The sequence below is a fragment of the Apostichopus japonicus genome, chromosome 1 (assembly GCF_037975245.1).
Source record: "Apostichopus japonicus isolate 1M-3 chromosome 1, ASM3797524v1, whole genome shotgun sequence".
Lineage (NCBI taxonomy): Eukaryota > Metazoa > Echinodermata > Holothuroidea > Aspidochirotida > Stichopodidae > Apostichopus > Apostichopus japonicus.
The window spans coordinates 14040374-14054491 of NC_092561.1; the positions used below are offsets into that span (position 1 = coordinate 14040374).

At 39.2% G+C, this 14118-nt stretch overlaps 1 protein-coding gene across 1 annotated transcript in view; it reads right to left on the reverse strand.

The window, feature by feature from the left end:
• Positions 1–652, reverse strand: part of LOC139968166 (uncharacterized) — a 45317-nt gene extending 44665 nt beyond the window's left edge. The window contains exon 1 of the mRNA XM_071972564.1: positions 392–652. Coding sequence (XP_071828665.1) covers positions 392–433 — 42 coding nt within the window. The 5' untranslated portion in view covers positions 434–652. The remainder of the gene's footprint in view (positions 1–391) is intronic.
• Positions 653–14118: the final 13466 nt, after the last annotated feature.

Sequence of the window (14118 nt, forward strand, 5' to 3'; positions counted from 1 at the left end):
AACTGATGCATGTCATATCGACTATATGAAACCTGATGCATGTTCGACCCACTATATGATAAGCACAGTAGGCCCACTCGACAACCCGTCTGCAAGCTCTCGTTGTGGAATCTTCCTGTTTCACACAGGAATTTTTAAAATGAAAAAGCCTTAATTCATCTTCAATCAATCTCTCTATCTGTAGACCATTAAGTAGTTTATCACAGTTTATGACAAAACAATTGGTCTATTAAGGAATAAATACAACGATGCGTAATCCTTCATGGAGGACTGATGCACTGCTCTAATTGTGGTATATTTACCTTACATGGTAGTTGGTACGTAAAAACAGAATAGTGTTATATGGGTACTAAATGAAACGTAAAATAAACAATCGGTTGCGGTTACTTACGGATGTTAGATCAACATCAGAGCCACCATGATAACATGCCATTTTAATTTTGGTTTATGTGTATCCTTCACTACAGTACCTTCACCGCACCAGCACTAAAACAAAACTGAGCAAACCGTCACATTTCTGCTAAGAAGACATTCAATGGTATCACAAAGGGATATTCAATAAATGATGCAAATATAGTCACCAATCTGTAGAAAAAAAGGAACAAACAAAAACGTAGCTAAGTCCACAGTTCTGTTTAGAATACAATCGATGTACTGCCAAGGGCGGCGGAAGCACTTTAATCTGGGGGGGGGGGCACCGACGTCGAAGGGCACTTTGCAGAAATTCGATCGGACTGATGCAGCCTGATATTTAGTAACCTTTATAACTCTTATTGTATTATCTTATTTGCGTATACACATCACTCCATCATCGCCCGCCCGCGAATATTTTTTTTCCCAAACTGAACTGACACTGAAATTATTTCCTCGATTCTGATTGGTTCTCAGAGAGCACGTGATATACTTTAGTTTTCAACATGGATCCTCCATAATCTATCGATATCAGTATGATCAACACGAACAAATTTAAGATATTCACATGAGCAACTTCCCAGAACTTTTGGTAGGTATATCTGAACGAAAGTATATAGTGAAGCAACTATTCCCAACTACTGCGCCCATTATAGGCAGACCTCGATCTTTTGTTTACTCGCTTGACTCCGCTCTACACAGCACATACATGTAATGTAGCCTATTGTACTGTGTATAGTATACAACACAATAAAACACAGTGCATTTGTAATTGTATACATGTAGCCGATGTACATATGTACGAGGTGTTTGTGTACATTCAGGGTTGCGATACTTTTAGTTTTATTATCATAAATTCAAAATGTATTCAGTCAATGAATCAAGATAGGCCTAGTCGAATATGCAGTGGCCATGAAGACGCGCGAGCGAGTGTGTGTCAGCCATTGAGTGTACACAAACATGGCATTTCAATTTGACGATTTGTCTGTGTCTTTTGACTTGTTAACTAGTTGTATATAGCCTTATAACCTATACGTACGGAAACACATATGTTTACCGGCACCATTAGAAGTTCTTGTACATGGTGACCTAGTAGGCCTGCATTAACCGTATATACGTATTCGTATTAGTTCGAGATCTCAAATTCACTAATATAGGCCCTACCGCCCTTACAGTAGCTCTTGATAACTGGAAGCCTCACATTGTATATACATGTAGGCACACTTAGGCCTACATACTTTAACTTAGCCTGTATAAGGCCTACACACGTATTTTTGACATGATGCGGCCCATGAGGATTGGTATGATCAACACTAACAGTGTCACATACATTCATTGATAAACGCAGACTACCATTCCGGTTTTGATCAATCGAGGAAATAATTTCAGTGTCAGTTCAGTTTTGGAAAAAAATATTCGCCGCCCGCCCTCCCCCCCCCCCCCACCCTCAAGGAAAATATGCATACTAGCACTGCAATATCCAATGTGCAAATTGGGAAACAAGGAATAAGTTTTCTTTTGAGACAGAATAAGGTGAAATCATGCTAGTTGCTAATGTAGGAACTTCCGAATTAGAGTTTATTTCTTGTTAATATCTTAACAAATTTTTCCATTCGAAACATCTTTGAGTTTGACCCTCAGAAATTCATTAAAAATCAGGGGCGTAGCAAGGATTTGCAAAGTTGTATGCACGACTATCTGAGCGGAGCGCCACCATCGGTTGGCGCGGAGCGTACAAGAAAATTTTTGGTTTTACAATGCCCTCAGATGGCCGGAAACGGCCCTTCCCGAGTGTTCATTCTGGATCCCTGGCCTCTTGCTAACTTGAGACACCTCAATTTTTATGTAGAAAAAGGGCACATTTTTAACCTGAGGAAAAGTGGGGGGCACGTGCCCCCTGTGCCCCCCCCCCGGTTCCGCCGCCCTTGTGTACTGCACAAACTGCACAGTACATCACACACAAACGGATATCTAATACATGATCAGATTATAGCCGGCAAAACTGAGCAAAGTTCAATTATGTTTGAAATACCTCCCATTTACTTATCCGTGTTTTAAACGAAGTTAGTCCATAAATAATGAAACACCGGTTTAACACCGGCTCAGTGGTCCGTTTACTACACGTGGGTTTGATCGCCCATAAAGTCATCTCTAGGATCCATTGGGATTTGACGGTAACGATAATGCAAATTCACTGTTAAATAGAATAGCACTCACAAGATGAAGTACAGTTTATTATTCTGTATATAGTGCTAGTTTCGAATTATTTATTCATCTAACTTTATTGCTCATAAAGGCCAGGCGTTTATTACTTGAAAGTAGTACTTGAAACTTTGGACGAATTCTCTCGCACTGTATATGCTGCGAGATAAATATAGATATAATAAAACAAATCGATAACGGTCGGATAGGAATGTTTCCCAACTTGATGAAAATTATCCGATCGAAGTAATAATAAGGCGATACATTTTAGGCGATTAACGTAGTTGGTAGCTCGTCGTGTTGAGCGGTCGAAGTCGAAATTCGAAGTGGTGTAAGTTTGAACTAGCGATACTACAAGGGTAAATGAGGGCGCTATCAGTTGACCGAAACAGTAGCGGTGTCAAATTACGCCGCTACATAAGCCCCCTCGCATCACTGACCGATAAAAAGAAAGAAAAGGTGAGTGATCGATTAAACAAAACAAATAAGGAAAATCCTTCATCGATATCTTGCTGGCCATCGGACGTGGCGTCCTGAGCAAGTAACTGTGACCGGTGGGACGGGATCGACGGATGTGGCTATGTGGCTTTGTCTGTAGACGATGTAGCTGGACGGTATGATAATATAACCGGAGACGGTCAACATAAACGGTAAGGTCTCGAGTGCGTTGAGTCTCATCTTGGTTGACCAAGACACAAGGTAATCTCAAGGTTGTACATTAACCAGCTCAGCGGCGCTGCAGCCGATGTCTTCTTTGAGCGCCGTGGTAATAAGTCACTCCAATGCGTAGGGTCATGATGCGCTTTGACGGCAGCCTTTAATTGCCGATGGAAGCGTTCTTCTAAACCATTGGATTCCGGATGGTATGCCGTGGTACGAATTTGTTTGCTTCCTAACAGCAAGGTTAGGTCACGAAACACGGCCGATTCAAACTGCGTGCCTCTGTCTGTGGTGATCGTAACGGGTGTGCCAAACGTTGAAATCCATCGACAGAGAAAGGCTTTTGAGACAGTTTCGGCGGTAATATTAGGAAGGCAAATGGCTTTCGGCCATCTTGTGAACCGATCTACAATAGTCACTAAGTATGTATATCCATTGGATGGTGGCAATGGTCCTACAATGTGTACGTGACTAAAGCGCGCATCTGGTCAAGCGAAAGTTCAAACTGATGTAACGGTGTGCCTATGCACTTTTGACTGTTGGCAGTCTAGACAAGATTTAACCCAGTGTCTCGCACCTTTGTTGATATTGGACCAAACAAAGCGACCTGTTACTAATCGTTGAGTCGCGCGTATGCCAAGATGCAATAAACCATATGTGGCGTTAAAGACAGAACGCCGAAAAGATTTCGGAACGTAAGGTCTCGGTGGTCCGGTAGATACATCACAGAGTATATTGTAAGAAATTTTCTGGAATACTAGTGATTAAGATTCCTGGAGTTTTAAAGTTCGGGCCGTCCTTTCGAGCATGTGTTAATTGCGCGTAGTCCAATTGAGCAGAGAAAGGAGCTCTAGTAAAGAATTTACTTCCAAGTGAGACAACGCGTCTGCGACAACATTATTTTTACCATTTACGTGACGTATGTCCGTGGTAAATTGGGACACGAAATCTAGATGTCTTATTTCTCTAGGCTAATACTTATCAGAGTTCGTGCACAGTGCGTAAGTACGGGGTTGTGATCCGTGAAAATCGTGAATTTTCGTCCCTTTAATGTGTAGCGTTAAAGGTTTAAACGTTAGATAAATGGCAGTCAGTTCGCGTACAAATGCATTGTATCTAGATTCAGTAGCACTTAGCTTTTGGAGAAGAAAAACAACGGTTGCCAAGATCCATCTAGGTAGTGTTGAAGTACGCCTCCGACGGCCCGATCCGATTCATCCACCATGACGGAAAGGGGTAAATTGGGATCTGGATGACTAAGTAGAGTAGCTTGCGCAAGCGCGGGTTTTGTTAGCTGTAAAAGCTAGACGCTTCCTCTGTCCAAGTCAATGGTGCTGCTTTTCGTTTGTTACCCGCAAGTAAATCCCTGAGATGTCGAAGGAGTTCAGCACATTGAGGTATAAGTTGCCGTTAAAAATTAAATAAACTTAGGTATTTGCGAAGTTTGCGTACGGACGTTGGTTGAGGAAAATCATTAATAGCCTTCACCTTTTCCGGAAATGGGCGGATTCCTTTGGAATCAACTGTGTGTCCAAGGAATGCAAGTGTAGGGACTCCAAACTGACTTTTACTTGGGTTAGTTACAACTCCATAGTCTTGGAGTACGTTAAGCAGTAGTCTCAAATGATCCATATGTTCGCTGTTTGCTAGCAATGAGTATATCACCGATGTAGAGATAACTAAATCTAGTGCACGCGTTACCTCATCCATGAAGCGCTGGAATGTTTGCGCTGCGTTTCTGAGAATGGCATAGGTTTGAATTCGAACAGACTGAAAGGTGTTGTTATTGCCGTTTTGCAAATGTCCGACTCCTCAACCGGAATTTGGTGATATGCGCGCATTAGGTCTATCTTGCGCCATTCAGTGAAGCAGACAAGTCTTGTAAATGCGGCTTGGGATGACGGTCGGGAATGGTAACGTTATTCAATCCACGACAATCTCCGCATTGTCTCCAGTCACCTTTTTTCTTTGGAACGACAGGTGGTCATCTTTCTCACCCCCCCCCCTCCTTCAGATCTACCCTCACCTCCAAAACCATTCATTTATTGTCGCTTCTTCGACAGAGCAGAGAACTCCCCCACCCCCCCCCCACACACACACACACATTCAAAAGTGTTGTCCAAGTACTTAGTTAGAATGAAGACTGAGGTAAAAACTCAATGGGTAAAAGGATCAAATGTTGTTTTGTCAGTTTTGTTTTGCAGCGATCATAATTAAAGGTGTTAGTGAATTTCAAACAAGTTAGCGTACTATATGTAGCCCATAATCAATTCTTCATGAAGGGAATTATCGATGACTTACGCAATTCATGGATTGTCCTCATGTTCTATTTCCTTTTGACATATCAAAACTAAACTTCAATTGTATTTTCATTTTATTTCAATTAATCAATCGTTTCGATAGACAAGGTCAAAATATAATAGTGAAAACACAGAGGCATCCACACAGACCTTTTGAAAGAACTATGCAATAAATGTTCAAATTAAACGTTTACTGTTGTTAATGCTTACTCAGTGGCGTATCTAGGAATTCAGGGGACCATTTTAACAATTGGAGTTTCACACTAAGTCATAAATGGGTTTTTGCCAAGTGATCAATAAGACAAATTAAAGCCCGCATTAAATATGACAAATTCTGAATAGAGTACAATCTATTACACCCAGTCTAGTATTCAGAATCCATCTCCATTTACTTTAAGTGACCACCAAGCAACTGAAAGTTATGTTTTAAGTATCTTAGTGAAACACACCTATTGATGGGCGTAAATAACTTGAACTAGCACTGTGTTCACATTGTCCCCGTTCTGGCGTAGTGACGAATGTGCAAAAAGTGAGTTTTAAGAAAACGCGCTATATAGATTTTTACATTTTTACTCTCGTATTTCGTTATTAAAAAAAGATCTTTTTACCGAAAGTTAGCCATTGAAGAAGATCTTGCTAGGATCAAAACCTCAGGCCAACTTACTTTTACACATTCTCTTTAACAGGCTCTCTAGTGGATAAGCAGTTTGCTAACAGTTTTATTTTATTTTGAGCTTAAAACAAGAACAAATGAAGGGAAACAACTAGTTTTAAGACAATTTTAATGAGAACATTTAGTAAAATGGGTTATTTTAGTTGCAAAAATTAATACGCAATCGTTTACATCATTAGGTACGTACGGTAAAATATTCTGTAGAACATGCAAGCAGCTTGCCGATTCCGTAATACAATTTGATCGCAAGATACCGCATACTGAACAGAAGAATAGACCTAAAAGATGCCACATGCGTGATATGTCACGGGAAAATGCTTTACGTTACTATCAACGAATTACCGAAAAAACTCTATCATAACATAAGCGTAATCGAACAACTCCGAGAAGACACTGGCCCGAATCGACCAGGGAAGCATGTACATGGCTAAGCTTCAGTTGAACACAGAACTTACTCGTTTTAATATCCAAAATTACAAACACAGAAAAAGTATCTTGTCAATAAACCAACTTTAGCAGTGAATATCCAAATCCACGTTTATCGTTCAATCCTGGGCGAAATACTACCGTGACTTTATGTGTTTCCATAGAGTTAGGTCTAGTTGAAACAGGCCTTGACCAGTAACATCCCACAATCAAAAGACAGTCACTAACGAAATAAAACGTCCAATCGCTACATTGTCAATGTATCACGAACTCACGATACTGGAATACAACAAAGGAAATAGATATATGCGATGAAATACTAACATGACTATTTACACATGCTGTGAGCCAACTCACTACATGTACTAACAATGCTACCCTAGAGGCACGGTATATACACGGTTATCTCTTACAGTAAATATTATACTGTCAGTTGCGTGATGTAATGTTACATGTAAGGACGTCCAGAGCTTGTTTACGGTCAATTTCACATTAGCTATGTCCGACCATGGTCCGACACAGCTATCGACAGTATATAATTTTCGCAGAATGAGACATTTGCAGCATAGACAGAGGCAGGGTCTTGCATGTGGACTCATGGGCATGAGATACTCCGGGTGCTAAAAAATCTTTCCGCATGGATCTCAAAAAATTGATCCAAAGTCTGCGGCGTTTTACGTCGGTTCTTTTACTCGGAAATGTAAAAAAGCTGATGCTTTTGTTGGATGTGGTATAACTGCAACCTCCAACAACACAGAATTGTGGCATTTCGGGGGAAATGGAGTAATATCGTTGATGTTTTTGGCAGCTTAAGTATACAACTTTACACGCTAAAAGTATTGTTGTGAGTGAGGTATACAAACAGTGACGTCACATGGTCACCTGATGTCTTCGGAATGTTCAGGAATGTCTGAAATAGGTTTCATAAAAAGCTGACTTTTCTTCCCATTTTTCACGTAATTAACGTCCGAAATTGGTAAAGTTAATTACAGCAATGTCGTTGGAGTGAGTTAAGGATTACATACATGCAAAATGGTGGGATTTTATGTTCATCGAAAATTCTTCATAGTTGGTCTTTAAGGACTTGGATGAGAAACAATTTTCTTATCCAGAAATATAAGTGAATAATAATGACCTAACACTGCATAACTATAAAATCAATCTCTAGCAAAGATTTGACTACTGGTTCTAGGTTACAAGGTTACTACCGCTTCACTACTAGAAATAATTAAATTCGTTTGGTCACATTTCATAGTCACTGTGCCAACGTGGTTTTGTCTTTGCTCTAATACTTCTTCGTAAATCAGTGTTCGTGGTTTGGTCCTCTGAAGAGGTTTGTTCATTGTCAGAATTAACTATGTCATTGTCTTCATGTCCATCATAACTAAATGTTCCACCAGTAAGTAAATGTTTGCGGTTGCGTCTATACTGTACACCTTCAGCTGTCTCTACATAGTATGATCTGGGCTGGTCAGCCTTAGATACAATAGTGGCTGGTTTCCAACCTTTGTCAGTGGGTCATAATATGTTTTTTGAGTCTGTCTCTTCCTTCAGAATTTTTGGCCTGAATAATTGTTCAGTTGTTGGAAGTAGGGTCTTTGTCCTTCGTCCAAACAGTTGAAGGTGATCCGAGAATATTATATCTTTGTGTATTCCTGTAATCTCATAAAGCTAGGTATGGATCTTGTCTACTCTCCTTTGCCTTCATTGCCATGCCATTAGACTGAGGATGGTATGGACTAGACGTATTATGATGAAATTGTAAAGTTTCGAAAAACTGTCTAATTGCCAACTTTTGAATTGGGGTCCGTTATCTGTGATAAGGACATTTGGAATACCATGGCGTGCAAATTGTGATTTACAAAGTACTACAACAGTTTTACTCTTAGTATTAGGTAAATGTGAAATTTCAAAGTAACCGGAGAAATAATCAATTAATATCAAATAGTTATTTCTGTTCCACTCAAAGAGATCAGCACCCACTTTCTGACAAGGTCTTTGAGGAATCTCATGAAATTGTAGAGATTCTTTTTGATTCTGCCTCCTGTGTGTGTTACAGATGGAACACTTTGAAATTAAATCTTCAATTTCAGCACTCATTAGACGCCAAAACATAATGTCCCTTGCTCTTCGTTTACATTCATCTTGTACTTTCATTAACATTTGCTGAAGTCGATGTGGAGTTTGATACAAGGGTTACTTAAAAATTGGCTCTAATGGTTTGTGATCCGTTTCAACATGAATTGATTTCTGACCATTCAGGTACTCATGAAAACGCTCACAACCAAACACAATGGCGAGCATTTCTTTTTCGATTTGGGCGTAGTTTTGCTGACTCTTAGTTAAAGATTTAGAAGCATATGCTACTGGGGACCCATCTTATAGCATTACTGCTCCGACACCGAGGCTACTAGAATCTACAGATAAGGTTACTTCTTTTGTGACATCAAACAATTTTAGAACAGGGGCCTGCGTAATCGTTTCTTTAAGCCTTTGAAAACTCTTTTGTTGAGCATCTCCCCATTCCCAGTGCACACCTTTCTCTAGTAGTGCCCTTAATGGTGCACTCTCTGTAGACAAATTTTGCTAAATAGTTAATTACACCCATACACCTTTGTAACCCTACCTCCTCTTCTGGGGACTCATTTCTGTGACAGCTCTGACCTTCTCAGGGTCAACATTGAGCCCACTCTCATTTAACACATGACCTAGTTAGGCAATATCAGATATTCTTATCTGACATTTACTTTTGTTCAGTTTGAAGTCTGCTTCTGTCCAAAAAATTACGTAACCGCTGGCCATGCTCTGCTACCGTCTCTCCCGAATACTTATACTCATTATACACACTCATTGTTCTTACTAACAAGCGTCATATGTCATATACAAACATAGAAGAGTGACCACAGCCCCATACTTCTTAGGGTAGGTTGGTGGTTACAATAACAGGATATATTGTTGTTGCTAAAGGGTGGTGTAAAGTACAATACTGAATAATGCGTAGAATATGTTACACATCACTCTTGAGTGTTTTCACTATTCTAGTAATGTGTTAAAAACAGTTTTTTAAATCAATTATTCAATTTAACGACGAGACAAAAGTGCAAAGAAAACCTGTTTGCTATCGGACCAAAAAGAACGATGTAACTATCTAATCTTTACAGATAATGTATTCAGTTGGCTGTAGCTGCCTATTGGTGCTCTATCGGTCATTATGAAAACGATCGGCCTTTTGGCTAAGATCATGTGTAGTATCTGTTCCCTTTCGAGGGGAATGGTGATGCACACCTGACGATGATCACACAGTCACAGTCCCGATGCAAGGGGACTGGGGTTAGAAGCGGATCAGTCGTTCAGTAGTTTGGTTTTCGTGCCCAGGTTCTTTCCTGGGCGACTTTTTCTAAAAAGGTATTGGCCATGAAAGTGCACGCTGTGAAACATTTACAGGTAAGATGAGTTCCATAGTTGTGATATAGGAATATGTGGTGGTGTTCCATTTTGGGCGTCATGTAACGAAACACATGTTAGTCTGTTCGTCTGGTTGCGTATAGTAATTCCCTGCAGGACAAATACTGGTACTTGCATAAACGGGCTTGATTTAAGGTTTGGGAGTGTGGGGGTCCGCCGTTCAAGAAAGGACAGACAGGCATTGTTAGGGTTTTCTCTTTAATGCGCTGACACCGATTAACTAAAAGATAATCGAAAATTACTACACTAAATACATTTCTCAACTTTAATCAAGAAAGAAAAGGACAATACTAATACAATGACAATACTTAATGATCCAGAAAAGATATGAGCCAAACACCATTCTCGAAAACATGATATAACACGGGTCACAAATGAATTCTCAATTATGGCAAACAAATTAATCAAAACAGTTGTAACCCAATAGCCTCCCTTAAAGTCAATCGTGATCCACGAACTTGAAATGCATTAGAGTATCACTATCACACTTGCATTGCAACCGATCCACATCAGAACAAGATCATTGTATGGACCTCAAATAACACATATATTTCGTTACATGCCCTTGAAAACATCATCACCGGCTTTCGACTACATGGCCAGTAAATTACCTGATATAATTTGATACGTAACAAGCCCCTCCCCTTTCTAATCTCTGCAACTAAATTTAGAACAAATAATTATAACTGAAGTCGTGCTCCCAAAATAAAAAAATAAGCTTAGATAATCTTTAAGCAAATGAAAGCCCCATGCCTAAAAACAAATAACTCATCTCCCCCATGATTTAACTCTTGGCATCTTGATCAGACTTGATCAGACTTACGATGTAGGAGTTATTGACCAATGACGCCCTATCACACCGGACAGAGTTCACATGGACAGGCAACTACATACCAAGTTTTAACTTGTTCGGTCTTACGCTCTAGGAGGAGTTCACAACACACTCTTATTTGCTCAATCTCTCTCTCACACATACACACACCTTGAAAACATTGAAAACATTGTCGCGAACTCCAAACCATGGACTTTAAACTTAGTGGGTGTGTGCCTGAGCATTCCGTTTAGTATCTCTGTGCCTTATGACGTCATGACGGTGATATGTCAACCATCAGAGTCGTTACGCGCATACCAAAAAGTGACCAAAATTTTCAAACCCATTTGGCACATCAGTCTCTGCATGTTCACATCGCGTTAAGTAATGTTAAACTCCAGTGTCAAAAGACCGAGAAGTTCAAAGGTTAAACTCGGCCAAATGTGTGAGAAAAATGTCGCAGCTAACCTGAACCTCAGCACCGACGGATCTCAACATTGATAGGTATGTAAAGGAGGGATTCACAGACCCACTCTACATAGGGGGAGGCCTCAATGACTGCAGTGCATTCACTGTTCTGTTATAAAACCATTCATTTACCTCTGGCCCTTCTACAGTCGGGGAAAGTTTGAATCCCCCCCCCCCCCGACACACACACAACTTGGTAATCCCGTACAGGACACTTTTCTTAAATGGTTTTGTTAACGGATGAATTTCGGAAAGGTAGCCTTTACCATTTAATCATAAAAATCAGTTTTTGTTTCGGGTTCACTTTATTTTCGGTCTATTATTAAGTCTGATTAAGCATATACACATGTAAACATAACAGAAATAGTGTAATAAAAGGACAAAAGAATAGTGTAAAAAAACAATGTTAATAGAGAATGATAAACGAATATATACCTAGCGATAGTTTCTTACATACTATCATTCAGACCTTTTGCAAGTTCTTTAAATGTACTGTACATATAGAAAATGTGGTTTTCAAATACAATGTGTTTCTCAACACTAAGGATACAATCTACAGCGCTTTTAAAATGAGCGCGGCTGGGATTGATTGCCTGCATTTTACAATTTTTTAAATGAAAATGTTTAGCAATTAGTAAGAAAAAATTATAGTGTTTCATATGTTTGTCCAAACAGCCAAAAACAAATAATCTTGAAAGTTTTTCAGTTGTGAGGAAAACAACATGAAATAGCATTGCAAATACTCATAACCCTATCACAGTTCCAAAAGAAGTAGAGATATCTTCATCTTCTAATTTACAGAATGTACATAAAGAATCCTGTCTCTTTCTCATCTTAAAAAGTAGCTGATTTGTTTCAAGAATAAAAAGTAATTCTCTAAAATGGAAGTAACATACTTTCATATCCCGAATACTTTAAAGACAATCATAAAATATCTTACTACATTCACCGTCAGGAATGTTTAACAGGGTACGTCATTTAAAGCATGTTGAAAGGGAAGTAACATTGTTGACATCACTATTTTTAAGCAATTCAATATATATGCTCTTTCTTTAGACATTTTGACAATGCAGCATATCAACAAAGACAATTTCCTGTTTTGAAGGATATGTTACCTCAATCAAATAATTCTTCCAGTGGCTGGGAATAACATGTTTAATACTATGATAATGTTTATACAGTAATAGCGAGGAGGGGATATTGCGTTTGTTACTCATTTTTCATTACCGAATATTCTCTGGTCCTATTATGTCCGGATAATCCTGGTTTCAGTGGTTCTGTTTTTCATAGACGTCATTAACAGACTTTAGCCTCGTGTATTTTTTTCTTAGGCCAATATTTGATTGTTGGAGTGTGTCAATCTCCTAAGAAAGCCTGACACAAAGTAACTTTAAAATGAAAGAAAAAATAATATAAACATCATATTTACGTTATCAACACCTAGACGTCCTGATAACCTCGCTGTAAGTTATAGAACATTAATATATGATCAACGGTTTCATCTCAATTCGACGTTCTTGATAATTTGTAGACGTTACTTCGTTAATCTTGCTGCTTAAGTAATTTTATGTTGAATTTTGGTGCCTTCATATATTGTGATAGTTATTGGAATAGATTCCGTCGAAGATGCAAAGAGTTTCAAATCACCTTCGAAAACTACAAAATAATACGGTCCACAATAGTTTGACGACATGGCATTTAAGTCAATAATGGAAATCACATGAGTTAAAATTAGACAGGACTTTTGTCACTGCATATTTCCGATTTAGTCATGTGGTAGCAAAGTAATAATCGGAAAATAACTGTCCCATTTTAATATTAAAATATCAAAAATCGAAGAAATATACCGGTTTCGACGACATACGAGTAGCCTACATACGTATTTACAGATTTTCACTTTGTTCGGGACTTGTCCAGTCACAGAATGAAGGTAGTGTCGCTGTTTATAAATGATTCTGCAGTATGATTTCGTCTTAAGATGCCTTTCTTGAACCTAGTGAGTTTTGCTCTAGATCCTACCTGACAAACCCCATAACTTTCCCGTCAAATTGTCTTGCGTTTACCCATTTTGGGTCTGGGTAAAACCTCTCTGCCATTGGGCACCTAATCCAGCAGCAATGGCATTGACAGTCAGTGGTATTACACTGCAGTGGCGTTAACAGGAGTTCGTAGGTGTGCAGGAAGAGGATTTGAATTTCCTACGACTGATTTTAAGTAGGGGATGACGTTTTGGAAAGTGCAAGAGGCGAAATTCGAGTTACATCTGAAACTGCTACAACCTCCCGGCCACCGTCCCCTGACCCCCCCCCCCTCACCCCATCCCTGCGATCTTTGACATACATCCTAGTAAAATTGCATTCCAGTTTGAAATGAAACAGTTGCGGAGTCTTGAAACTTCAATAAATGCATTAAAAGCAGTTATTCAAATTAACAACGTGACAGTAGTAGACGAGAATACATGTTCCCAATCGGACAATAAAGTATTATGTAAGTATATCATTTTGTCAGCTTATTGGTGCTCTTTCGGTCATCATGAAACCAGATGCCATGAAAATGCACTCTGTGGAAAAGTTAAAGGTTCTATACGTTCCATATTAGTGATATAGGAATAGGTGGTGGGTTCCATTTTTGGGTCATGTAACGAAACATATGTTCGTTCGTATGTCTTGGTAGCGTGTAGTTATTCCCCAGGACAAATAAAT